The sequence below is a fragment of the Oscarella lobularis genome, chromosome 20, assembly GCF_947507565.1.
Source record: "Oscarella lobularis chromosome 20, ooOscLobu1.1, whole genome shotgun sequence".
In the NCBI taxonomy this organism is placed as follows: domain Eukaryota; kingdom Metazoa; phylum Porifera; class Homoscleromorpha; order Homosclerophorida; family Oscarellidae; genus Oscarella; species Oscarella lobularis.
The window spans coordinates 1,211,763-1,234,230 of NC_089194.1; the positions used below are offsets into that span (position 1 = coordinate 1,211,763).

General features: G+C 47.3%; 7 protein-coding genes across 10 annotated transcripts; 4 read left to right on the plus strand and 3 right to left on the minus strand.

Annotated features, from left to right (window-relative positions):
* Window positions 1–92: 92 nt before the first annotated feature.
* On the plus strand, window positions 93–1,634 carry LOC136199150 (uncharacterized). Its single transcript, XM_065989297.1, has 3 exons — window positions 93–335; window positions 560–790; window positions 969–1,634. Exons 1-3 carry the CDS (start codon window positions 147–149, stop codon window positions 1,503–1,505), a joined length of 957 nt encoding a protein of 318 aa, XP_065845369.1. The 5' UTR covers window positions 93–146; the 3' UTR covers window positions 1,506–1,634.
* LOC136199149 (zinc finger CCCH domain-containing protein 14-like) lies at window positions 1,630–3,333 on the minus strand. 2 transcript variants are annotated; one of them, XM_065989294.1, is made up of 9 exons: window positions 3,279–3,333; window positions 3,189–3,231; window positions 3,017–3,131; window positions 2,839–2,961; window positions 2,663–2,793; window positions 2,401–2,518; window positions 2,159–2,343; window positions 2,065–2,103; window positions 1,630–2,015 (listed from the first exon to the last, which is right to left on the minus strand). In XM_065989294.1, exons 1-9 carry the CDS (start codon window positions 3,303–3,305, stop codon window positions 1,786–1,788), a joined length of 1,011 nt encoding a protein of 336 aa, XP_065845366.1. In that variant the 5' UTR covers window positions 3,306–3,333; the 3' UTR covers window positions 1,630–1,785. The 2 variants fall into 2 exon arrangements, with proteins under 2 accessions (XP_065845366.1, XP_065845368.1); XM_065989296.1 differs by having other exon boundaries at window positions 1,636–2,015; window positions 2,663–2,781.
* Window positions 3,334–3,340: 7 nt separating this feature from the next.
* LOC136199157 (major facilitator superfamily domain-containing protein 8-like) lies at window positions 3,341–5,375 on the minus strand. Of its 2 annotated transcripts, XM_065989309.1 has the most exons (3): window positions 4,251–5,375; window positions 3,705–4,179; window positions 3,341–3,652 (listed from the first exon to the last, which is right to left on the minus strand). In XM_065989309.1, exons 1-3 carry the CDS (start codon window positions 4,868–4,870, stop codon window positions 3,545–3,547), a joined length of 1,203 nt encoding a protein of 400 aa, XP_065845381.1. In that variant the 5' UTR covers window positions 4,871–5,375; the 3' UTR covers window positions 3,341–3,544. The 2 variants fall into 2 exon arrangements, with proteins under 2 accessions (XP_065845381.1, XP_065845379.1); XM_065989307.1 differs by having other exon boundaries at window positions 3,341–4,179; window positions 4,251–5,374.
* On the plus strand, window positions 4,924–9,656 carry LOC136199151 (uncharacterized). Of its 2 annotated transcripts, XM_065989298.1 has the most exons (20): window positions 4,924–5,027; window positions 5,592–5,804; window positions 5,861–5,951; window positions 6,001–6,101; window positions 6,159–6,288; window positions 6,339–6,487; window positions 6,546–6,712; window positions 6,761–6,917; window positions 6,970–7,050; window positions 7,101–7,253; window positions 7,304–7,448; window positions 7,499–7,671; window positions 7,720–7,830; window positions 7,890–8,039; window positions 8,095–8,190; window positions 8,241–8,295; window positions 8,351–8,634; window positions 8,687–8,836; window positions 8,889–9,026; window positions 9,081–9,656. In XM_065989298.1, the coding sequence occupies exons 2-20, from the start codon at window positions 5,685–5,687 to the stop codon at window positions 9,549–9,551; spliced, it is 2,922 nt and encodes a 973-aa protein (XP_065845370.1). In that variant the 5' UTR covers window positions 4,924–5,027; window positions 5,592–5,684; the 3' UTR covers window positions 9,552–9,656. The 2 variants fall into 2 exon arrangements, with proteins under 2 accessions (XP_065845370.1, XP_065845371.1); XM_065989299.1 differs by lacking the exon at window positions 4,924–5,027 and having other exon boundaries at window positions 5,531–5,804; window positions 6,159–6,282.
* LOC136199154 (uncharacterized) lies at window positions 9,654–15,665 on the plus strand. The gene is made up of 16 exons (XM_065989303.1): window positions 9,654–9,898; window positions 9,981–10,082; window positions 10,134–10,271; window positions 10,725–10,820; window positions 10,867–10,992; window positions 11,042–11,134; window positions 11,191–11,283; window positions 14,387–14,442; window positions 14,498–14,596; window positions 14,651–14,720; window positions 14,772–14,826; window positions 14,884–15,005; window positions 15,055–15,120; window positions 15,173–15,225; window positions 15,293–15,436; window positions 15,489–15,665. Exons 1-16 carry the CDS (start codon window positions 9,776–9,778, stop codon window positions 15,595–15,597), a joined length of 1,545 nt encoding a protein of 514 aa, XP_065845375.1. The 5' UTR covers window positions 9,654–9,775; the 3' UTR covers window positions 15,598–15,665.
* Window positions 15,666–16,888: 1,223 nt separating this feature from the next.
* LOC136199158 (uncharacterized) lies at window positions 16,889–18,474 on the minus strand. The gene is made up of 5 exons (XM_065989310.1): window positions 18,204–18,474; window positions 17,888–18,147; window positions 17,755–17,842; window positions 17,330–17,701; window positions 16,889–17,271 (listed from the first exon to the last, which is right to left on the minus strand). The coding sequence occupies exons 1-5, from the start codon at window positions 18,457–18,459 to the stop codon at window positions 17,060–17,062; spliced, it is 1,188 nt and encodes a 395-aa protein (XP_065845382.1). The 5' UTR covers window positions 18,460–18,474; the 3' UTR covers window positions 16,889–17,059.
* A 524-nt stretch (window positions 18,475–18,998) lies between these two features.
* On the plus strand, window positions 18,999–22,332 carry LOC136199152 (uncharacterized). Its single transcript, XM_065989300.1, has 4 exons — window positions 18,999–19,343; window positions 19,914–20,690; window positions 20,921–21,522; window positions 21,937–22,332. The coding sequence occupies exons 1-4, from the start codon at window positions 19,058–19,060 to the stop codon at window positions 22,174–22,176; spliced, it is 1,905 nt and encodes a 634-aa protein (XP_065845372.1). The 5' UTR covers window positions 18,999–19,057; the 3' UTR covers window positions 22,177–22,332.
* The last annotated feature ends 136 nt before the right edge of the window (window positions 22,333–22,468 follow it).

The following is a 22,468-nucleotide window of genomic DNA, read 5'->3' on the forward strand; positions in this document are numbered from 1 at the left end:
GCGTATAATCGCTATTGCGGCACATATGTTGATGCACGTGTACAGTGGCTGGGGCACGACGTGATCACACTATCAGCGCGTGTTTCCGGCTGCGTGAGTACAAAGAGATACTACTTGCTACCAGTGGCATTGAGCCAAAAGCCCCGATGCACTGCGGCGCTCGTATGCAGCGAGCAGTGACGACGCTCCGTTCGCTCACAGTCGCCGATCTGCCGGCGATACACGACATCTGTCGCGGCGTCTACGACGGCGTCGACTATCTGCCGGGCCGCATGCAAGCGTGGCTCGACGACGAGAGCGTGCACACGATCGGCCTGGAGCAAGGCGGAATGCTCGTAAGCACGGGAAAGAGGGAAAGGAGAGACGCGCGACGTTTAGGAGATCCTAGTGGATATACGGGGTGTCACACGGCGTTCCCGCGTAACTGTGTAGCTTCCCGGCAATACACAAGTACCTCTCATTATGAGTCATAGTTCAAATTTTCGAGTTTTAATAGCGTTTTTCGCGATTTTAACGCACGTTAATTAACGGGTACGCCCACTATCCTTCATTTTTGCAGCTTGGCGTGCACTCGGCTCATCTTCTGGAGAACGAGAGCACGGCCTTGCTCCAAGGCCTTCGCGTCCATCCGTCGCGTCGTCGCAACGGGATCGGCTCCGTTCTCGCCGCTGCAATCATGACGCACGTGCGACAATACGTGCCAACCGTCCAGCGCTTTTTGACCTGCTTCGAATCGACGAACACGCATCAGGTCAAAATGCGAGCCGATTGGAATGAGCTCTTTTCTCCGGTAAGACGTATTCGAGCACGTGCTCAATTAGATTAAATTAAATTAATTAATTAAACTCTCACCGAGATCGTTATTCTATATGTATTTCACTATAGTCTCAAACATAAGGACGTTTGTTCTATTTGGATCGATCTCTCACTTTTATATTATTTACCGTTCTCTGGTTTTCTTTTTCCAGGCGTATCTCTGCACTGAGCTCACAAACGACGTCCTATCCCGACCTCACATCCACGAACTTCTCAGCGCCGAACCAGCCAACGCGACTGCCGACTCCTCCTTGCGCTCAATTCTCATCGACGATCGGCCGGATTTTCTGCCTCATACCGGGATACGAGCAACGCAGCCCTTTCTATTGACTCCCCGTGGAGTCGAGAAGAGCGTGCAGCGCGGTGACACGTGGTTGGTTCGCGGCGATCCTCACGTGGTCTCCGTCAGTTCCGGGTCCTTCTATTCGATACCGAATAATTCCAGCGTAGGGTCCTACATGTGGTCGAGCGAAATCTATTCCGATTCGCCCAGAGAAATCGACTGGCACTTGATCCAGCAATTGAAGCAGGGCTTTCGTCACGTGAACGGGGAACCGTTTGCTTTCGAGTGTCACTTGCCGAGAGAATTCGCTGCTCGTGCTCAAGAGAGCCTGCGGTCTTTGTGCAACGTAGATAGGCTCAAGAGAGAGGGCTTTAACATTATTATTAAGGAGAAAATGGTCGCCTAGGAGATTACAGGTGTCTGGAAAACCCTTTTTTTGATACAATTTGCTGAGCTATAGTCGTCACAAACGCAGCGCTTTAGTTATTCACAGACTGAGCATTTTTTATTAACAAAAGACGAATGATTTACGTGTCGAGTTTCCTTCGTCGGAATCCGCGTCGCAATGGCATGCAACAGCTGACGTTTTAGTTAGGCCATTTCACTGTATTCCTTAGAACTAAGCTCTCATTCGCACAACGCAAACGCAACTCAAACTCTCAAACACGTCTCCTTTATTATTTTAACTATTTTCCCGCGTCCACTGGCTTCGACTTCAGCTCAGGTGCAACCCACTTCAACTTGTCCCGACTGGGAATGCCACCTTGCCCACTGTTGCTCGGCTTCTTAACGAACTTAAAACGATTTGAGTAGCCGGACGACCACGAGGACGGTGGCGGAGTAGCGCGAGGGGGATAGAACTGGGGCTGGTACGCGGGACGAGGCCAGGAGGGCTTCGGCGGCGGAAAGGAAGAATCTAATAATAAATGACTCTCCGTCTCGCGCAATAATAACGATGAACTTACAAAAAGACGGCGGAATTCGAGGAGAAGGAAAACGAGACACTAAAAAAAAGATAAGGCTCTATAAATATTTAATATTTGGTTTGTTTTGTTTTACTCTGCGGATAGGGCCGAGTCGGTTTGCGCAGTATCACTGGCTGAATGTGCTCAGGAGCCCTGGGCTCGTTTGAATCCTCGTCATCGACTGTAGTCTCTAAAGAAGGCGCTCCCTTGAGAGTCACAATAAATTCTGGACTGTCCGTTGCAACGTCATCATCGTCATCGTCGTCATCGTCGTCATTACTAGAGAGTAATAGTCTTTTTTTCTGCGTGAGTGGACCCTCCCTTGTGCTAGCGTACCCTGGCTCTATCAAATACTTCTTTTTGGGGTTGGGACCGTGAGGCACGTAATCGGAGGACATTCGAAGCCAGCCAAGACGTTCGTGAACAGGACGACGAGATTTCACCTTACGGCCAACTAAACGCACACCAAAGGTATTATACATACGTTAATTTAGTCAAATATATACACTACAAGCTCAACATATTATCAGCATCAGTTGTCAGCAAACAGCATGTATATGTAAGTATCATGTATGTATGTATAGGTATTAAATTTTACCCAAATTCTTTTCCATTGCATTCCCTGTTGACGTTGACTTGGCTGCATCAGCGAGTGCACGTTTCAATAGACTTGCATTCCTCTGCTGCGGTCCAGTAGGCTTGGGGCGGCTCAGCACTCTAACGCAACACCTGAAAGTGAAACCCCCTTTTTTATCCCTATAAATTTCTTGATACTTTTCTTCGGGCATTCGGACAATACTGGATAGTGTCGTGGGCTTTCTGACGACTGGCACTGATTTTTCGCTTATAACCATGTCCGTAACGTCTACGTCATCACCGGTCAGTTTTCGGAAGAGCCTTATGAGGAGAAACCGTTAGTGTTAGTTGGTTTCCTTTAGGTGGAGTGCGTTACCATTTAGTGAACAATGGCGTCTTTATTTTGAGAAATAGTTCCAATTCTGACGTCATTTCCTCTTGACTTCGTTCGTTCGCCACCATGGCCATAATGTAGTCTGTCAGTTCATCATCTACGCAGTTGGAAGGTGTTTTTGCAAGTTGGGGGGCTCTCTCTCCGTAAATTTTACCGATATACGCGTCCAGATCCTGTAACTTTCGCTTGATCGCCAACTATATTTAGAAATAGTCAATCACAAACGCCACAGGGCTTGCTAAACCTTTAGAGCGGCCCTGCCCTGATCCATTTTCACAAGCCTCTAGCGCACGCTGCCTGCATAAGTAGAAAGTATCTCGAGATATATTTTTTCGCGCCACATTGCACATTTAGGAAAATACTAGCAAACAAATCAACTGAATATTGCTCTGACATAATAGAAAAAATGCATGCACAACTTCTATTTTAGTAGAGGTTCGGATTCATCTTTGCTTGTCTCTTCGCCTTTCTTCTCGACTTTATGTCTTGGCTCTACTAGATGCTTGAAACTTAGAAGAAGCATGCCCAAAAAGAGCAATTGAAGACCAAGCATAACACCGAGCATAATATAGGGCATGTCGAGAAAAGCTCCCGCCCACAGGGGACCCATGATAATACCTAAATTAATAAAAATCCGTCGCAATCCCTGACTAAATCCCTGAAAACGCACGTCGGTCAACTTGGAAAAAAGCGAAGCGTTGCCAACAGTAAAAAACGGCAAGCCAAACACGACAATAACGCAACCGAGAATGAACATCGTCGCGTCGATTCTCGTGTGCACTCCGACGCGCATTGTGGGCAAGTAGACGAGTAGAAGGGTTATAGCCATCGATTCACATATCATTCCGACGATGATGAGCCAACGATCGCTGATATGACGGCTCAGATAGCGAACGAGTATGAATATGACGACGCCAAAGACGGCAGCGCCGCTGTAGAATATGCTATTATCTAGTTCGTTCCATTTGAAGTATTTTATTGATATGGGAACGACGAGTGATTCCATGGAGCATTGGTTGAAGAGGAGCATGAATTGGATGGCAAGGAGAACGACGATTTCTTCGCGTAGGTATTCTTTAAAGAATTCGAGTTTTTTGGCGGGCTTTTGAGAGGCTGTGTCTCCCGACGAATCGTCATCTTGTATACTAAATCAGAAATAATATGTATTAGCTAAGTCTTACATATTTATCATCATTATTATGATTAAATTCTTTACCTGAGCAGAGAATTCCTGTCGTGTATATTAGGCAAATCGAAATACGTGAAAACCATAAAAATTTCAATGACAACCCACAATGCGCTCATAAACAGCCCGCTCGACGTGAACTTATCGACGAGAAATGGCCCCAAATGGAAATCGAATTCTCGCAGAAATACGTTCAGCGCAGGACCGAGCATGAGACCGAGATTTCTCATGCCAAGAGCGACGCTAAAGACGGCAGTTCGCTCTTTCTCCGTGCTCGTCCAAGCGAGCTGAGCCATAATAGAAGCTCCGGCTCCATTTCCAATTCCGGCGACGAGTCGTCCACCGACAACCATGTACTTCGACGATCCAATCATATACATGAAATTTCCGCCTATTTCGAATAAATTTCCTATGAGGACGGCTGCTTTCGTCTTGCGAATCGTATCCGTCGCGAATCCGAAAATGAGACCGGAAAAGAGGCCGCTGACGCAGAAGGCGGCGAATGTGAGACCGTAGAACGATTTGTCGCCGCCGAGTTTTTCGATGTAGGGCCAGAGAGTCGGAATGATGACGGCATACTCGACGCCTTGCATCAGAAAGAAGGTACTGATGGATACGTAAGTCAGCGTCTTCTTCAACTTCAAGTTCATGTCCAAATCGCTCTCTGTCAAGTCTTACTCACCTCTGACCTTCCCCTGAACACAGCTCGCGCTAAATAAATGGTGCATGATATCATCCTGATCCCACTACTCCTCTGCTGAGGGTCATGGCGAAGACATAGCGTCTCGTCCACTGCGTCAACGTGAGGTAAACTCAGGGTCTCAGACTCAGATAGAAGGGAATTATTGGGGGGCCCCGGGAGTCCTCTCCGGGCCACGGTCACCGACCCGCGATGCCCGCTCTGTGCCTCTCCCTCAGGCTGTACGACTGAGTAGCTCACTATCGGAGACTCGAATTCGACTGGAAAAGCCCTAGTCATAGTTGCGCGATAGACTAGATCGAGGAGAATTATAACTGAGAAGGCCATGCACCGGCCCGTCTGCTACCGACATCGACCCCTCAACTGCCGCTTTCCTAGCGATTCGGTACGTTCAATAGCACTACGTATCGTGCCCTAAGCGTCATATCTATGCTACTGTTTAGCGGTTTCACGTTTCGACGAAACATTTGCAGACGCCATCGAAACGTGAAACCGCTAAACAGTAGCATAGATATCACGCTTAAGGCACGATACGTAGTGCTATTGAACGTACCGAATCGCTAGGAAAGCGGCGCTTAGCCACGTCGGGACCTGGCTTGTTTTAGCAGACGAGGTGTCCCGGACTTTACCGTCGACGTCTGCGCATGTCTAAAGAAGCCCCTCCTCTCTAGCAATCGGAGTGAGTAGCTGTCCGTCTCATCGTTTGCTGCGTGACACATTCGCTCTATTTCACCTTGTTTTTGCGACCGCTGCACACTCTCTCGATGCGCATTTCGATATCCGTGTCCGTTTTGGCAATACTGGCAGCCATCGTGCACCAAAGCGACGGCCACGCCCGCTTCGTTTGCCCACCTCCACAATCTGCCAACTCAGGAAGAGAAGAGGTTGCACGCTGCAGAAGAGTTTCCTAACCAAACGTCATTTGAAATGCATTTCATAGCCAACCTGCCGACCATTCAGTCGTCAGCGCTACACGGACATGACGCCCGGCCCACAGACGATACAAATCGAGGAAACGGTCTTCCACGAAGGTCGATTAGTCATGTGAACGTAGTCTGTTACTTAGTCTCTTTGCCACAGGATCTGCGATGAGAATCGAGCTTATTAAAGACGCAGGAAAGCCGTGCCTTCTTCTGGATCACATCCCCCACAATCCTTCAAGCGATCCCACAGATTGCTCGGTCTCTTAACGTCGCGTTAATTAATTTTTCGTTTTTTGGAGTGCATGCGTTTTACAGGTCGACACCTATCCGATTGGGCGCTGCCAAAAGTCTACCTACTACGTCACGGTCAATATACCGAACGTGGACTGCGACAACTGTCAGCTACGTCTCACCTACGTCAATATGGATAAAGCGACGAGTACGAGTACGTTGCCTAATCCCTTTAGACAATAGACTATCAGTATTTGTTTTTAGAAACGGGAATTTGTAGTACAAAACCCAGCAACTGCACTACTTATTATTCCTGTTCTGACGTCAAAATTCGGGGTACTGATCCCAGCCTGGATAACGTTTGTCCGCAAGATTTGTTATCGTGGCCGTATCATTCCAAATTTTCATTCTCGGTAAGTCAATGCGGGATAAAAATCTTTCATGTGACGTCGATTTTTTAAAAAACTTTAGTCAACGCTAAGTCCGTTTATGAAAGACTCAGATGCAGACGACTCGGGTCCGACTCCGACTCCAGGATACTTTACTACCATGCCTCCCACGTTAGCCTCTGGGTCAGCAACGTTGACTTTGGAGGGAAAAAACGTCGCCTATACAATCCAGTACCAAGGACTCCAAGGGTAAAAACTAAATCGAGTTCTTTGCGTTGATTCTATGTTCTTGATTAGGAATTTTACTATGGCTCACATTCACGGTCCCGCTAATCCGGGCGAGGATGCGGACGTCGTGGAAGACCTCACTCCCAATTTTAAGCCCGTCGGAGATACGGGCTCAGCTGTTGGTCAGTGGGCCAACTTGGATGAAACAAAAATGCAAAATTTGAAAGTTAGAGATATGTTGCACTAATTGCTCGGTCAATTTACATTTTTGCGTGCAGAATGGCCTGTACTACATCAATATCCATTCCTCGTTGTATCCTGACGGCGAGATACGCGGCCAAATATACCTCACCAAATCTGTAGAAGAAAAATATAGACTTCGAGTAAATATATCTTATTGCCATTTAAGGAATACGCACCCGATCGCTATATAATCGAGTCCGGTCAATACAACGACGACGGTTGGCTCTCCGGAGACGAATTCTTGTCGCCGACGTCCAAATCGTCGCGCTTTCTTGTTGGATTTGGTTCGTGTGCTAAAGAAAGAACGCGCTACTTTGGAGTGAGTAGAACTATATACCTAGGTCATTTAATCGTTGATCGTTATTTTAGACGGGTTTGAGTTCGCCGTCTCTTGAGTCGACCATGGGTACGGCTGCTATTCAAACTACGAGCAACAGAGCGTGGTTTGGCATGGACATTGCGGGAATTCCAGGCGAGCTACAGTCCGTAATCATCGATTCGTCTGCGGCTTTCGGTAGAACAGAAAGCGCTATGGAAAAAAAAGTGGCGTAATGTTTTTTATAGCTGCCGAAACTAAGGAACTTATTGACTTCAAAAAGACTCCCGGTCACGTCATGGGCGTCTTTGAACTGACGCAGAATCAGTGGACGGCTCTCACGAAGGGCGGCCTCCGAATAACGGTCTCGTTCACCGACTCTTCGGTCCAACTTCAGGGCACATTCGAAGAAGCGATGATAGTAGGTCAAGAAATCGAGTAAGGCGTCGTTTTTAGTCATTGTGCGTAGGCTATGCTAGCGAATGAATTTGAAACGCCTCCGTCACCGAAGGCTCCGAACAGCGTCGGCACGGCGTCGCTTGTCTTCACTCGCAATGGTTATCTCAATGTCAATATCACGGTAGATATCCGTATCAGGCTAGCTAGGCTCGTTCGTGTGCAAGATTTTCTTTTTGTAAGATCACCGGGGTTAATAGTGAAGTGACAAAGGCTCACATACACGGACCGGGACGTCAAATGCAGACGGGGCCCCTGCTCTTTGATCTGTCGTCTCATATTATGAAAATTGGCGATTCTGACGCTCACGTTTCGGCGTCTGTGCATTTTGACGTAATGAATCAATCGTTTTTTAGAAAGCGTACGTATTTAAGAGATTTTTTTGCAGAGTCAATCGTCCATGAGCATGCGTTACCTGTGGGAAAATCGTCTCTACATAAATATTCACACCGTCTTGGCGCCAACAGGAGAACTGAGAAATCAAGTAAATCAACCCAAGCGACGTCGTAGCGCATTCAAAAACCCCTTTTCTAGATTTCAAAACCGGGTAAATGGCACTGCGAAGGATCCGCAATAAACATCAACCAATGTAAGAACAACTGAGAAACTTCTTGGGAACCCGTCCTTTTATTCTCACCCCCAAGGTTTTGCTTCAAATTTGACGGTGAATCAATCGCAGGCCACTCATCCGGTCAAGATTTCCGGCGGCGGTATCCCCACGCCAAGCGGCGTTGCGGGAACGTACATCGATCGTCTCGGCGACCTGCACTACAGTCTCGCTCTGAGCGACATATCGAAAGCCTCTATAACGGGCGCTCACATTCACGGGCCGGCGCCGTACGGCGCGACGGGCGGCGCTCTGCACGTAATCAATCACGACGACTTCACGCCGAAGGCCGGGGAACGCGATCACGTTATCGAATTGAATGTAAGTGTTCTTTTTTTGAATTTGTTTTATAATATAATTAAAAAAATTCTAGGGCGTGTGGTACGATCTGACTGACGTTCAGAAGAGTTTCGCTAAGAACGGCGAACTCTATTTCAACATTCACACCGAAGACAATCCCGATGGAGTGCTTCGTGCCCAACTTCCTAAGCTGGAACGATCGCGTTGCGGTTTACCAAACAAAGTAATACATAGATAATAGAGACGTTGATAAGAGAATCTCTTTTTTATATAAGGATGTGACGGTGAAAAGTTCTGATGATACCGTGGGCTTTATCGCCGGACACCCGTATGCCAATCTTCGTCTCCTTCAAAACGACATTTTGCACATCTCTTTCGCTCCAGATCACAAGCTCTATCTTCTAGAGAACAAGGCAAACCGATTAATCGATTGTCCACATTGAAAACATTTGTTTTTGCTTTTGCAGAATCGTTTTGACGGATGCGCCTATCTGAATTCTCAAGAAGTCGTAGGCACAACTCCGACTCCAGCTCTTCCAGGTGGTCCTACTCCTCCTCTAGATGGTCCTACTCCTCCTCTGAACGACGGTCCTAACTTACCTAAGCCTCCAGCAATGACGTCAATTATGTACAAGCTCACTGAACCCGGCACTCTATACTTTGCCGGTCCCGAAGATCATTGCAATCAAAATCCTCCCATGAAATTTTCCGTGACGGTTAAACCTCAGCTGTCCGATGCCGATCGTCTCGACGACTCCGTGTGCCAACAGTCGGATTTTGCGTCGTCGGTCGTCGAATCGACGAAAACGGGCTCAACTGGGGCTAAAACCGTTGCAGCTGTATTTATCGGCATTTCCGTTGGCGTTGTAATCGTTGTCATTGTTTTGGTATTGAATCATCGAAGGTCCAAGTCGGGTGGAATGGACGTCAAGGCCTAAAAGGATTTTTTATGTTTCGTGTCTGACTCTGCTGTAGTGAATGCGTATCACAATGGTGTCATGCAGGTCGTGGTACATATGAAGAAATAAATGTTTGGTCACGTGGTCAAGGCGTTATAACGCGTGCCTGAGAGTTAAACGTTTTCGCTGTTCCCGCTCGTTTTCCGCGATTCTGTTCATATCGACGCATCTATTCGTCATCGAGAAACGAATCGAAACGCTCTATGAACCTTCGCGACGTCCTCGACGCGGTCGACGCGAATTCGACGCGAAACGACACCGATCTCTGCCGTCAGGCGTGCGAATCGTCGCGCGGACTGTGCGTCGGCGGCTATTGCACGTGCTACGTACGTCGAACGACGCCGTTTCGAGTGGAAGCGTCATCTTAAAGATGGGCGTGGTCATCCTGCATTTTTCCTTTACTTTCAGGTTCAATATCGAGGTGGCTCGTGCGAATTTCCCAACCTTCCCTATCTGGTATCGTTTGGCGTTTTCTTTTGCCTTCTTTCGTTCGTTTCGTTCGTTCAACTGGTGAGACAGCTGCTTGTTCCTGTTCGTTCTGATGAAATAATTTATTTATAGGTCTTGGCCATCTATTGCGATTACAAGAAGGCGGAGAAGAACAAATTGGGCGCCGCGTTTCGACGAACGACGGGAAAGATTCTTCATCTATTCACGGCTCTATCGACTCTTTCACGGGGTCTCTACTTCTCACTCAAGGTACTAAGAAGGGCATATGCGTGCCCACGACCATAGCAGAGAGCTAAGGAAAGTAGTTACACACCGTGACACGTAGATAGATAGATGGGCTAAATAAATGACTGTAGACAGGTTCCTGCATTATCAGGATTTAGCCAAGGAAAGTAGTATTAGAAGACAAGAGACTATTGTCTCTATGCATTTTGATCGCTGTATCTGTATACGAGACTTAGAGCTATTAGAAGATGAGAGACTATGCCTGTCATTTTGATCACTATAAGAGACTTAGAACTATTATTAGAAGATGAGACTATCGTCTCTACGCCTGTCGTCTTTTATTGTGAACAACCACTAATCATTGACTTGCATATATAACACGTTTGCACAAGTCAAGAACTGAAATACGTAGGTTTAATTTTAACTAATAGAACGAAGAGTACCACGCTCGGTCATTCTTACTATCCTTTTGTTTAGGACCACGTTTCAAGTATATGGTCATTGAATATCCAGTCGATTTATTATCCGTTTCTGCTATGCAGCATGGCTCTGCTGGTCTGCTTTTGGGCTGAGGTAAAAATTGAATGTACGCTCTACCCATCTCATTGTCTTCTCTCAGATATACATCAAAGGGACTCAGTCCCAATTTCTCCGCTATTCCTCTATCTACTATAATATTTTCTGCCTGGGTGTGTGCGGCTTACTTGGCCTTGAATGGCTTATAAATATTCTTACAGACGAGCAGGTAGGCCAGGAAGAAGCGAGAAGAGATTTTCACCGATAATTTCTCCTAGAATGTCAGCTGGATTTTTGATAGTCTCTGGGCTGGACTGATTCTTGTTGTCCTCATCTTCTTTCTTGTATTTGGATCTCTTATGTTTATCAAGGTCTAATAATGAAAGTCGTCTCTGTCTCTTTTTCCATCCGTTTTCTTCTCTTGCAGGTGAAAGGAGCTTTTGTGCCTCTCATGGCTCAGATCAACAATCAGCAGCTCTGCATGTCGACACTGGGAATAGTGATACAGGCAACGTTTCAGGTGAGAGTGTGTATTAAGAAAAAGCCACATAAAAGATAAGGTCAAAGGACATCCCGGGCTAAGAGGGCCACCCTTACATTACTGATTCGCGTAACGACAACATCGGATTTCATGCGTAGTAAAGCCATTAGAGCCGCGATCTCGTACTAGCGGTGAACTAGGTGTAAGAAGAGCGACATTTTGTGCGTGGGAGACCAAGAATGGCGATATTTTGTTTTTTTCACGTCGTTTCTTTTGCTAGTTGAAGTGCAAATGCATTTCTAAAGCGTTTCGATCGCGTCGATTCGACGGATCGTTCAGTTTAGGCGAGAAAACCGCAACGCGATCGGAAAATCGCACTATTTTGGTGCTTTCGACGCGATTGGGCCGTTTCTCTTTCTAGTCTAGTAGATTGTTGGGTAATAAAACTTTTTTGATTGATGGGATCGACCAATCTTTAGTTTTGGCCGAGAAAATCGCGAAAAAAAACCAGCCACCATCCTCCCCGCCGCCGCCCCCGCCCACCACACCCATCTTAGCATATTTCACTGGGCACCGGCGCTGCGCGCCGGCGCCAAGTGAAATATGCTAAGATCCTAACTACTAATATAGAACTACGTACGTTCGTGAACTTCGAACGCGCAGTTCGTAGAAAATCGAGGCTTTTGTTCGAAATTTCGAGATTTTTCGAAACTAGACGCGCCAGCATCGATCTTCGTAGGATTCGAAGAACTAGGCGTGTCTAGAAAAGCCATTAGAGCCGCGATCTCGTACTAGCGGTGAACTAGGTGTAAGAAGAACGACATTTTGTGCGTGGGAGACCAAGAATGGCGATATTTTGGTCTTTTTTGCGCGATTCCGTAGTTTCTTTTGCTAGTTGAAGTGCAAATGCATTTCTAAAGCGTTTCGATCGCGTCGATTCGACGGATCGTTCAGTTTAGGCGAGAAAACCGCAACGCGATCGGAAAATCGCACTATTTTGGTGCTTTCGACGCGATTGGGCCGTTTCTCTTTCTAGTCTAGTAGATTGTTGGGTAATAAAACTTTTTTGATTGATGGGATCGACCAATCTTTAGTTTTGGCCGAGAAAATCGCGAAAAAAAACCAGCCACCATCCTCCCCGCCGCCGCCCCCGCCCACCACACCCATCTTAGCATATTTCACTGGGCACCGGCGCTGCGCGCCGGCGCCAAGTGAAATATGCTAAGATCCTAACTACTAATATAGAACTACGTACGTTCGTGAACTTCGAACGCGCAGTTCGTAGAAAATCGATGCTTTTGTTCGAAATTTCGAGATTTTTCGAAGCTAGACGCGCCAGCATCGATCTTCGTAGGATTCGAAGGACTAAGCGTGTCTAGAAAAGCCATTAGAGCCGCGATCTCGTACTAGAGGTGAACTAGGTGTAAGAAGAACGACATTTTGTGCGTGGGAGACCAAGAATGGCGATATTTTGTTTTTTTTTCACGCGATTCAGTAGTTTCTTCTCCTATTTGAAGTGCAAATGCATTTCTAAAGCGTTTCGATCGCGTCGATTCGACGGATCGTTCAGTTTAGGCGAGAAAACCGCAACGCGATCGGAAAATCGCACTATTTTGGTGCTTTCGACGCGATTGGGCCGTTTCTCTTTCTAGTCTAGTAGATTGTTGGGTAATAAAACTTTTTTGATTGATGGGATCGACCAATCTTTAGTTTTGGCCGAGAAAATCGCGAAAAAAAACCAGCCACCATCCTCCCCGCCGCCGCCCCCGCCCACCACACCCATCTTAGCATATTTCACTGGGCACCGGCGCTGCGCGCCGGCGCCAAGTGAAATATGCTAAGATCCTAACTACTAATATAGAACTACGTACGTTCGTGAACTTCGAACGCGCAGTTCGTAGAAAATCGAGGCTTTTGTTCGAAATTTCGAGATTTTTCGAAACTAGACGCGCCAGCATCGATCTTCGTAGGATTCGAAGAACTAGGCGTGTCTAGAAAAGCCATTAGAGCCGCGATCTCGTACTAGCGGTGAACTAGGTGTAAGAAGAACGACATTTTGTGCGTGGGAGACCAAGAATGGCGATATTTTGGTCTTTTTCGCGCGATTCCGTAGTTTCTTTTGCTAGTTGAAGTGCAAATGCATTTCTAAAGCGTTTCGATCGCGTCGATTCGACGGATCGTTCATTTTAGGCGAGAAAACCGCAACGCGATCGGAAAATCGCACTATTTTGGTGCTTTCGACGCGATTGGGCCGTTTCTCTTTCTAGCCTGGTAGATTGTTGGGTAATAAAACTTTTTTGATTCATGGGATCGACCAATCTTTAGTTTTGGCCGAGAACATCGCGAAAAAAACCAGCCACCATCCTCCCCGCCGCCGCCCCCGCCCACCACACCCATCTTAGCATATTTCACTGGGCACCGGCGCTGCGCGCCGGCGCCAAGTGAAATATGCTAAGATCCTAACTACTAATATAGAACTACGTACGTTCGTGAACTTCGAACGCGCAGTTCGTAGAAAATCGATGCTTTTGTTCGAAATTTCGAGATTTCTCGAAGCTAGACGCGCCAGCATCGATCTTCGTAGGATTCGAAGGACTAGGCGTGTCTAGAAAAGCCATTAGAGCCGCGATCTCGTACTAGAGGTGAACTAGGTGTAAGAAGAACGACATTTTGTGCGTGGGAGACCAAGAATGGCGATATTTTGGTCTTTTTCGCGCGATTCCGTAGTTTCTTTTGCTAGTTGAAGTGCAAATGCATTTCTAAAGCGTTTCGATCGCGTCGATTCGACGGATCGTTCATTTTAGGCGAGAAAACCGCAACACGATCGGAAAATCGCACTATTTTGGTGCTTTCGACGCGATTGGGCCGTTTCTCTTTTTAGTCTAGTAGATTGTTGGGTTATAAAACTTTTTTGATTCATGGGATCGACCAATCTTTAGTTTTGGCCGAGAAAATCGCGAAAAAAAACCAGCCACCATCCTCCCCGCCGCCGCCCCCGCCCACCACACCCATCTTAGCATATTTCACTGGGCACCGGCGCTGCGCGCCGGCGCCAAGTGAAATATGCTAAGATCCTAACTACTAATATAGAACTAAGTTCGTGAACTTCGAGGGTCTAATGGATTTTTGTGCTTACTTTTAGTTTCTACTTGTTTTGCTTCTTGTGTTTAATCTGCTTGGTTCTCACAGTCACATTAAGTAAGGTTTGAGGGGTTTTTCTTTTGGTATTTTCTACATTTTCTGTCTCATAAAGGTGGTCACTTCTTGGCATCAATATTGGCCTCGTTTCTTCAAGGATTTTTGAGCTGGGAATCAACGTTTGGTTTGCCTGCGTTTTGTGGAACTACCAGCGGTTAGAACGATATTTAATACGATACGTCAGGCCTTTTATTTGAGTCACTTGTAGGCCCGAAGATCTATGGATCCTGAATCCAAGACGTCTTCTAAAGCTAAGCGATGGATTAAATGGGGAAGAGGTAGGAGGCGGTGTCGTATAGTGTACGAGCTACTTATCGGTTCTTTTTCAGCACAAACGTTTATTTGAACCTGAGTTGCAGGCTTCATATAGTTCCACTTCCTTGGGTGAGAGAGATATTATTATGTGCTACGAATTGATTCTTTTTTTTGACGCTTTTTTAGCTCTAGGTCAATGCTGGATTTGCTACGACAACAAGTCCAGCGATAGTCTCATCCGACCGTGCAAGTGCAGCGGAGATTTGCAGGCAGTTCACCACGACTGCCTCAAGAAGTGGATTCTCCAGGTTTGCAATTCAGTTTTTCTCGAGAATTCCTTCCCTAGACGTTCTACAGGAAAATAACAAGGGCTCGTTTGCTTCGTCTCATGGTAAACCCTACTGCAAAGTCTGCCAAGAAAAGGTCAGTTATACGTAAGTCATATGATTGAGATTCGTTGCATTTGAGCGTTTAGTACGACGTCATTTTTCCACCCTCCAAAAAACTATTTCCCTACGTTCCAACTCGGTAAACACCCACTACTCTAACAACAAATACGAAATACCTAATTAAAATATCTGGGGTCCCTATTAAGATGTTGGATTAAAGTCGCTTTCCTTGTTGTGGTCGTATGCAGTCTCTGCGTTGGTGCTCAGCAGGCCGTTTATAACAACATACCCGGGTACCTTCAGGGACTCGTCATAACAGGCGTCATCATATTGGGACTCGTTGTATTGAGGTATTCTAGCATTTGGACATGCTATAAAAACGATTGTGTTTTTTCTGTGAAGGCAATTGGCTATTACTCTAATTGAAGCTTCTACGCGAGCGCGGATGACTGCCATGGTGATAAGAAGCAGAGTTAATTTTACCCAATTGAATCAGACAATATTTCTGTAACTGTGACTAATTCTATTTCTTTGCTGCGCAGGTAAATTACTGAAAATACACAGAACGTTGAGTTGCAACGTTTCAGTGGGGATAACCGGTCTCTGGACCGTTAGAGAAGCCGCTAGATCTAATCAGTAGTGCCTGTACCAAAATCTGCCCTTCGCTGAAACGATATTAGGGCTTCTGCTCACTCCGATTAGATTATTTAACAGAAACCGGCGTACAACGCTCCGGTACGCGGTCAAATAATCGAGCTGCGTGATCGCGAGTCGTATGAGTGTAGCGCACGTTCAAGAGCCCGTTATAGAACCAACATAACGCCTTGATTTTGCTGACTCGGCGTTTCGCCGTTACTGCGTATTCCTTCGCTTTTCGCGTCCAAATAGCGAAGGAATGCCTTTAGAATGAACTCACAACACACTTGGCGGCTGATTTATTGCGTCTACTGCTCGTATTAGGCATTTCGTAGCAATGCGTGACGATTGACGTCATGCGTTGCTCAATGTAGCGTGACAGGGCGTGTCTTGCGTACGTAGGCACACATTCCTTGTTGTTTTTTCGCGTTTTGAATTGATTTGCGACAAAATTTCGTTTGTTTTTGTCAGCAGAAATGCATTTGCGGTCGATTGGCAGAGGTTTCAGTTCAAACGAGGCACGTTTTGTCACTTTTTGATCGTGAATAGCTGCAGTCGTTCGTCCCTAGTCGCGTATGAGTATAAATACCCAGCGTTTACAAGTACTTATCAGATGGAGCAGAGCAGAGCTCGTGGCTAGGATAGAAGGGAGATTGGCAACACTCCCCAAGGTTTGAGTGCATCGATGACCCGGTGGTCGCCTCATTCCTCACTTGACAAGGGTGTAACATTGCACGCCTTCCTAGTTCTCGCATCTCTCTCCCAGCTCCTGGGCACCTCTGTCACCGGGATAAACCTCCATAGCACCGTCTTCCGTGGGGTTTGTGTCAAGTGTCGATGTTTTTTGTTCTTTTTTGAATTGTTTTACGTTCAAAACGCGCGTTTTTCGATGTTTTAACGGTTTCTGGTGTGTATTTGCCGAAGGGGGCCCTAGTTCAAATTTTGCCGTCCACGGTACAGGAGGAACGTTTATCTTATAAGTCACGGTAGTTGTTCTAAAACTGCGCCCTTTTATCCGTCAAACAACGAACAATATCTCTTATTTACCTGAAGGGGGCCCCGGTTCAAAACCCGCTCAATTTCACCTGTTATACTCCTGCCACGGAACAGCGTAATTAATTTCTAGCCGAACTTGATCATAGAAGTATCTATGGAATACATCGCGGTTGCAGAAACAAAGCTAAATCGATTTTTTTCACCTCCCCGATGCGCAAAAAAATTAAATGGTCCCAAAGCCCAGAGACAAAATTCTGCATGCAAGAAATCTATTTACGCCTGTTGCTGTACTTTGCCTCTGCGACGGGCTTCGATGACGGTGAGGACGCATGGTACTTTTTTTAATTTTTACCAGCAAGACTAACTGGCTCTTTGTAAGGGGCTTTTTTGCGAGCTTCGATTGGCACTTCATAACCGTCATCAGACACCATTCTTTGGTCGTTGATAGTTTCTCTTGTTCCTATTTCTTCGTAAAGTCTCTCGTCAGTACTCGTCTTTTCATAAACTCTGCCGTTTGAAAAGACCGGGTTTGTTGCTTCGGGTGACTGTGCACCTAGAATTAATTAAGCATTGATAAAGTAGAAATACACCGTGAAGAGTTCGTCGTATACCATTTCTTTCGGTTTCTACGACGAATGTCTTTGACCTATTCCTCCTCACCAAAATCAGGATGACGACGATGAGTACTATGATGACTATTCCGAGCAAGCCTCCTATCAGGCCTCCTGTGATAGCACTAGCATTTGACTGACTCTCTGGTGCGACAGAAATATCGTAATCTGTTGCACGCGCTGTGGGTAGTACTGTTCGATCTATTGGTAATACTGTCGTCTGATCAGTGTTTGAAGTCGAAGTTAGACTAGAAGACGTGGTCAAATTTGCTGTGAGATGGCTTGGTTTGGGTTCAGTTGTTAGGTAGGCACTACTGGAAACTGCCGTTGGTAACTGCGTGGTGGTAGGAGAAGGTTCCAGTGTTGAATTGTCTAAGAAACAAAGATCAGTCAGTAACTTGCCGAGTTCAGACGATTTGTCCTACATGATGCTACACCAGTTATTTTTATAATCAAGCAGGACGATGCAACCGTGAAATTAATTACTGCACCATCTAAGTCTTGTGCACCACCCTGTATGCAGAAGTTTTAACGTTATTAAATCAATAACTTCCTTACCTGCAAGTAATAGCGTTTTCCCTGCTTCTCGAAGGCGAACTTGAAGTTGTTTCCCTCAGCAGCTATAATGCTCTCAGTCCATTGACTACTTTTGAGATACCGCATTGATTTGATGCTAAGGTCACCCGATGTCACCGGCGACCACAGTGTTTCTCCTGAGGCTTCGCGAAAGAGAACCGGAGTTTTCGGGGAAATATTACCGTTTCTCGGAAAAGACATTGCAAGAATGGAGCCTTCCTTGGCTAGAGAATACGAACAATCTAAAAAAGCAAACCTATAATACCTGTGCGATCCGTTCCCGGCTGTCCGAGCAAACCTGAGGCGTCGACGCACTTTCCCATGTCTTGCATCCACGTATTTTGATCGGGGCATTTGCACATACACTTGCTAGACGCCGTCACGGACGCTGACGATGGGCACTTGAGCTGATCATTGTTGAGACATCCAAAGGGACTCGTGAACTCATCGCCGTCCGGCAATCGATTGATCGTGATTGTGGTGCCGCCCGACTTAGAGAGCAAAAAGAGCCCTAGGCATAGAGGAAAGCACGAGAGGGACAGGATCCGAGGCATGAGGAAACAAAGCAAAGGACTGACTATAACGTCATCAGGCCGATCTTGATCCCCCACGTCACAACCGCGGTATGTAAACGAAGCCCTACGCGCACATGCTCTTACGTGATTGTACAGTGTAGTGCCAAGAAGGGCTACAAGTTGCTCACTGATTCGTTGCATGGGTTGGGTTCTTCTCCTGATATAGGATAGATACTTCCAGGAACACATCCGAGTCGTTGTCATCAAAGTTTACTAGTATTTTGCGACTGGAAATCCTAGGTCAGTGACTTGCTTTTAAGATGCTCACTGGCAAGCATTCAATTTGATCTCCTTTTTTCTTTTTGCTTATTAATTAATTAATAATGTTCAAACGCCATGGTACTTCTAGCGGTTTTTAATAGAATGCTCAGAATCTGGTGTGTCCTGCACGTGACTGACACCATACTAATCCGAGTCATCGGTAACGAATAATTTAGCTAGCACGATGTGCAAAATCTATTTTTAGCATCTCAATTGACGTCATTTTGCTGACCAAGCACGCTATTGATCAAAGGTACAAAGGCCACAACCCTTGCCCTTTCGGCCCCAAACGAGCCTCGCCGGAGCTCACGAGACGATGTCCAACGAAGGGGACGCCAATGCACCGCCCGCAGCTGCGGCTGCGGCTGCAGAAACGCCGACAGACGACGACAAAATCGTCGTCACGTCGCACGTCGAACAGGACGCCTATCCGTACGGCGAGCCGGTCGATTGCTGGGCCATGGTCAGCCTGAAGGCCCCCGCCTACGAGCCGACCGAGCGCTCGGCAATCGATCTCGTCGCCGTCGTCGACAAAAGCGGCAGCATGTCCGGAGAGAAGATGAAACTCGTCAAGGAGACGATGCACTTTGTCGTCGATCAACGTAAGTCGAAATATTGGCATGGGAACTCCCTCCGGAGTACATGGGGGTGGAGGACGCGGGGAGACAGAGCCAATTTGGCTGATCGAGAGCGCGCGCCCGGGGTCGTAGACGTCGAAAAATGTTTCGACGAAGCCGTTCAAGTGGTTCCCTCCTGACGCGCTGTCGTTATAGGGAATAATAATGTAGTCGTTTCCAGTCAAAAGCAATTCTCTTCTGGTCCTCATTAGATAGTCATGTTATGTCAAGTGTTCTTCCTGATGAAGGGGCTCAGACTACGAAGATATTCCGTCTAGGGCTTTCCTTTTCGGTCTCAGTGACTGAATAGAAAAGATTTAGGTTACTGCCGCAGGTGGCCGTACAGATGTTTTGTATTAGTTGCTCAGACTAATCTGTAAAAACAGCCTTTGGCAGTTCCAAGGTTCTGTTTCAAAGGTGGGGTTCATAGTTCTATATTATTTAGCCACCTTTGTATCGGTATATATGTAATATAGTCAGTGTGGTTCACGTAAAGAGACTGGGTTTGCTCTTGACGACGCGTGTTTTGTTTCATCGACGTTTTCTATTTTACAGTCAAGGAAACCGATCGTTTGGGCATCGTCAGCTACGACTCGAACGTCTACAACGACTTGGGGTTGACGGTGATGAACGCGGCGGGTCGCAAGAAGGCGCACGCCTCCGTCAAGGCTCTTCACGACGGATCGTCGACGAACCTGTGCGGCGGCCTGGAACGCGGGCTCGTTCTCATCGAACAGCTCGGCGTCAATAAGAAAGACGTCTCCGCCGTTCTTTTGATGACCGACGGGCAAGCGAATCAAGGGTACACGTCGCAGGACGATATATTGAGACGAATGACGCCGGCCGGACGACGAGGCGGCGGCGAGGGACCGCGTAGATTGTCGTCGCCGTTTAGACGGCAGGCTCCGCAGGCTCAGCAGGCTCAGCAGAATGTGAGCAGTGGCATTTTGGGGAGCTTACGTCGCGGATGGAATCGTCTTGTGGGAGCTTCTCCACCTCCGGCGACGCCTCAGCAGCAGCAGCAGCAGCAGCAGCAGCCTCCACCGCCGCCGCCTCAGCAGCAACAGCCTCCACCGCCGCCTCCACCGCCGTCTCCACCTCAGGAGCCGCAGCAACCTTCACCGCCGCCTCCACCTCAGCAGCAGCAGCAACCTCCACCGCCGCCTCCACCTCAGGAGCCGCAGCCTCCGCCTCCGCCGCCGCCTCCGCCGCCGCCGCCGCCTCAGGGGCCGCAGCCTCCACCTCCACCGCCGCCTCCGCCTGAGCAGCAGCAGCAAGTTGCGGAAGCTGTGACTGAGACAGAGAAAGGCAAAGACAAAGAAAAGGAAAAAGGTACAGTCATTCACACGTAAGCGCGCTCTGTACTGCTCAAGTTTTATACATTAATAAATAGAGGTTAGTTAGTTAAGAGCTCAGAGATCGTTGCGGCTTATAGTAGCCTTTCCTGACCTGGAAGTCCTATATGAAACAAGCTCTACGCGGTTATAACCTAAAGCGTCGTTATATCGAGTTTTGATTAGACAAACGCTGCGATATTTTTATTAATTCGATTCTAATAACAGATGACGACAAGGTGGCCGCCGTCGTCAACACGTTCGGCTTCGGCTCGGATCACAACGCGACCCTCTTGGAGGCAATCAGCGAGCGCGGCGCCGGCGTCTACTACTACATCGACCAGAACGAGAAAATACCCGAATCGTTCGCCGACTGCCTGGGCGGTTTACTCAGCACCGTCGGTCAGAACGTCTCTCTCAATTTCGCCGCCGTCGACGGGGCGACCTTGACGAAAGTCCATCATCGACGAGCGGACGCGCTGACCGACGCCGGAACGCATTGCGTCGTGAATTTGGGCGATGTTCAGTCGGAAGAGGGTAAGGATATTGTCGTCGAGATGAAGCTTCCCCCATTGGCAGAGCCGCGTGACGAGCCGACGGTCGTGCTGACCGCCGAGTTGGGCTATTTCAACGCGATTACGAACGTCATGGAGACGACGACGACGACGTTGCGCGTGCGACGGCCCGGCGTCGTTTCGGAGGAGTGCAAGCGACCGAATCGGCAGATCGATCAGCAGAGGAATCGCGTTATAGCGGCGGCGGCGATGAAACGAGCGACGACGCTGGCGGATCAGAATCAGCTTGAGGAAGCGAGAAAAGTCATAGATCAGGTAAAGTCGAGTAATATCGTTGGGTTCGTTGCATGCGATACTGAAGGAGGAACCTTAGCAGAGGGATTTTGTCATTCAACACATTTCTCCATCGGACTTAGCCCCTCCCAGAGCTCTGTTTTTATTGCAGGCACTTTAGTTAGTAGGTTAGCTGGTATTACAGTATTTATCTCACATCTACTCATACACAATTACTGTATATATAAGTTTAGCGAAGGTTAGTCTTTTTTTCTTTTGAATCAAGTGTATCTCTGCAACTAATTAGAAACCTCGGCATCCCCTCTAACAGAGTTACTAGTAACCGTACCGGAGAAATGTTTAGAAACAATTCTTATAGCGCACGAACCCAAAGATATCTTGTCCCCGTAAGCCAGCCTTGTCTACACTCTACACATGCTCTTTTTTCTCTTTTAGGCTACATCCCAGGTAGGAGAATCTTTCACAAAGGAGGACGCTCTTAGCAAGGCTCTTCTCACCGATCTGAAGCAGAGCAAGTTGGAGTTGCGCAGCGAGTCGGCGTACGCGCAAGGCGGCAGCAATTTCATGTATATGAAAGCGCAGTCGCACGCCATACAACGTTCGAGTGCGACAGATGATGCGTCGTACGTGACGCCGAGAAAGGCGATGATGAAAGCAGCGGCGAAGAAAAAATGACGATTTTTTGCTTCTTTCGTCACGACTCGGAGTGCGTAGCTGTAGCTGGACGTTTTTAGTGTATTGCTTTTAGTTGTGCTTTAGCGCCGCGGTGGGGGTATAGCATGGGTTCTCCTGAATCTGATATATACTTTCAGGAACATCGTTGTCATCGAAGTTTATTTTGCGACTGGAAATTCCCTGCAGTGCTAAGTGGGCAGTGACTTGCTTTTAAGCAGCATTCAACTCGATCTAAAATTTTCTTTTTGCTAATTAGTGTTCAACAGGCCGTGGTAGTTCTTCTAGCGATTTT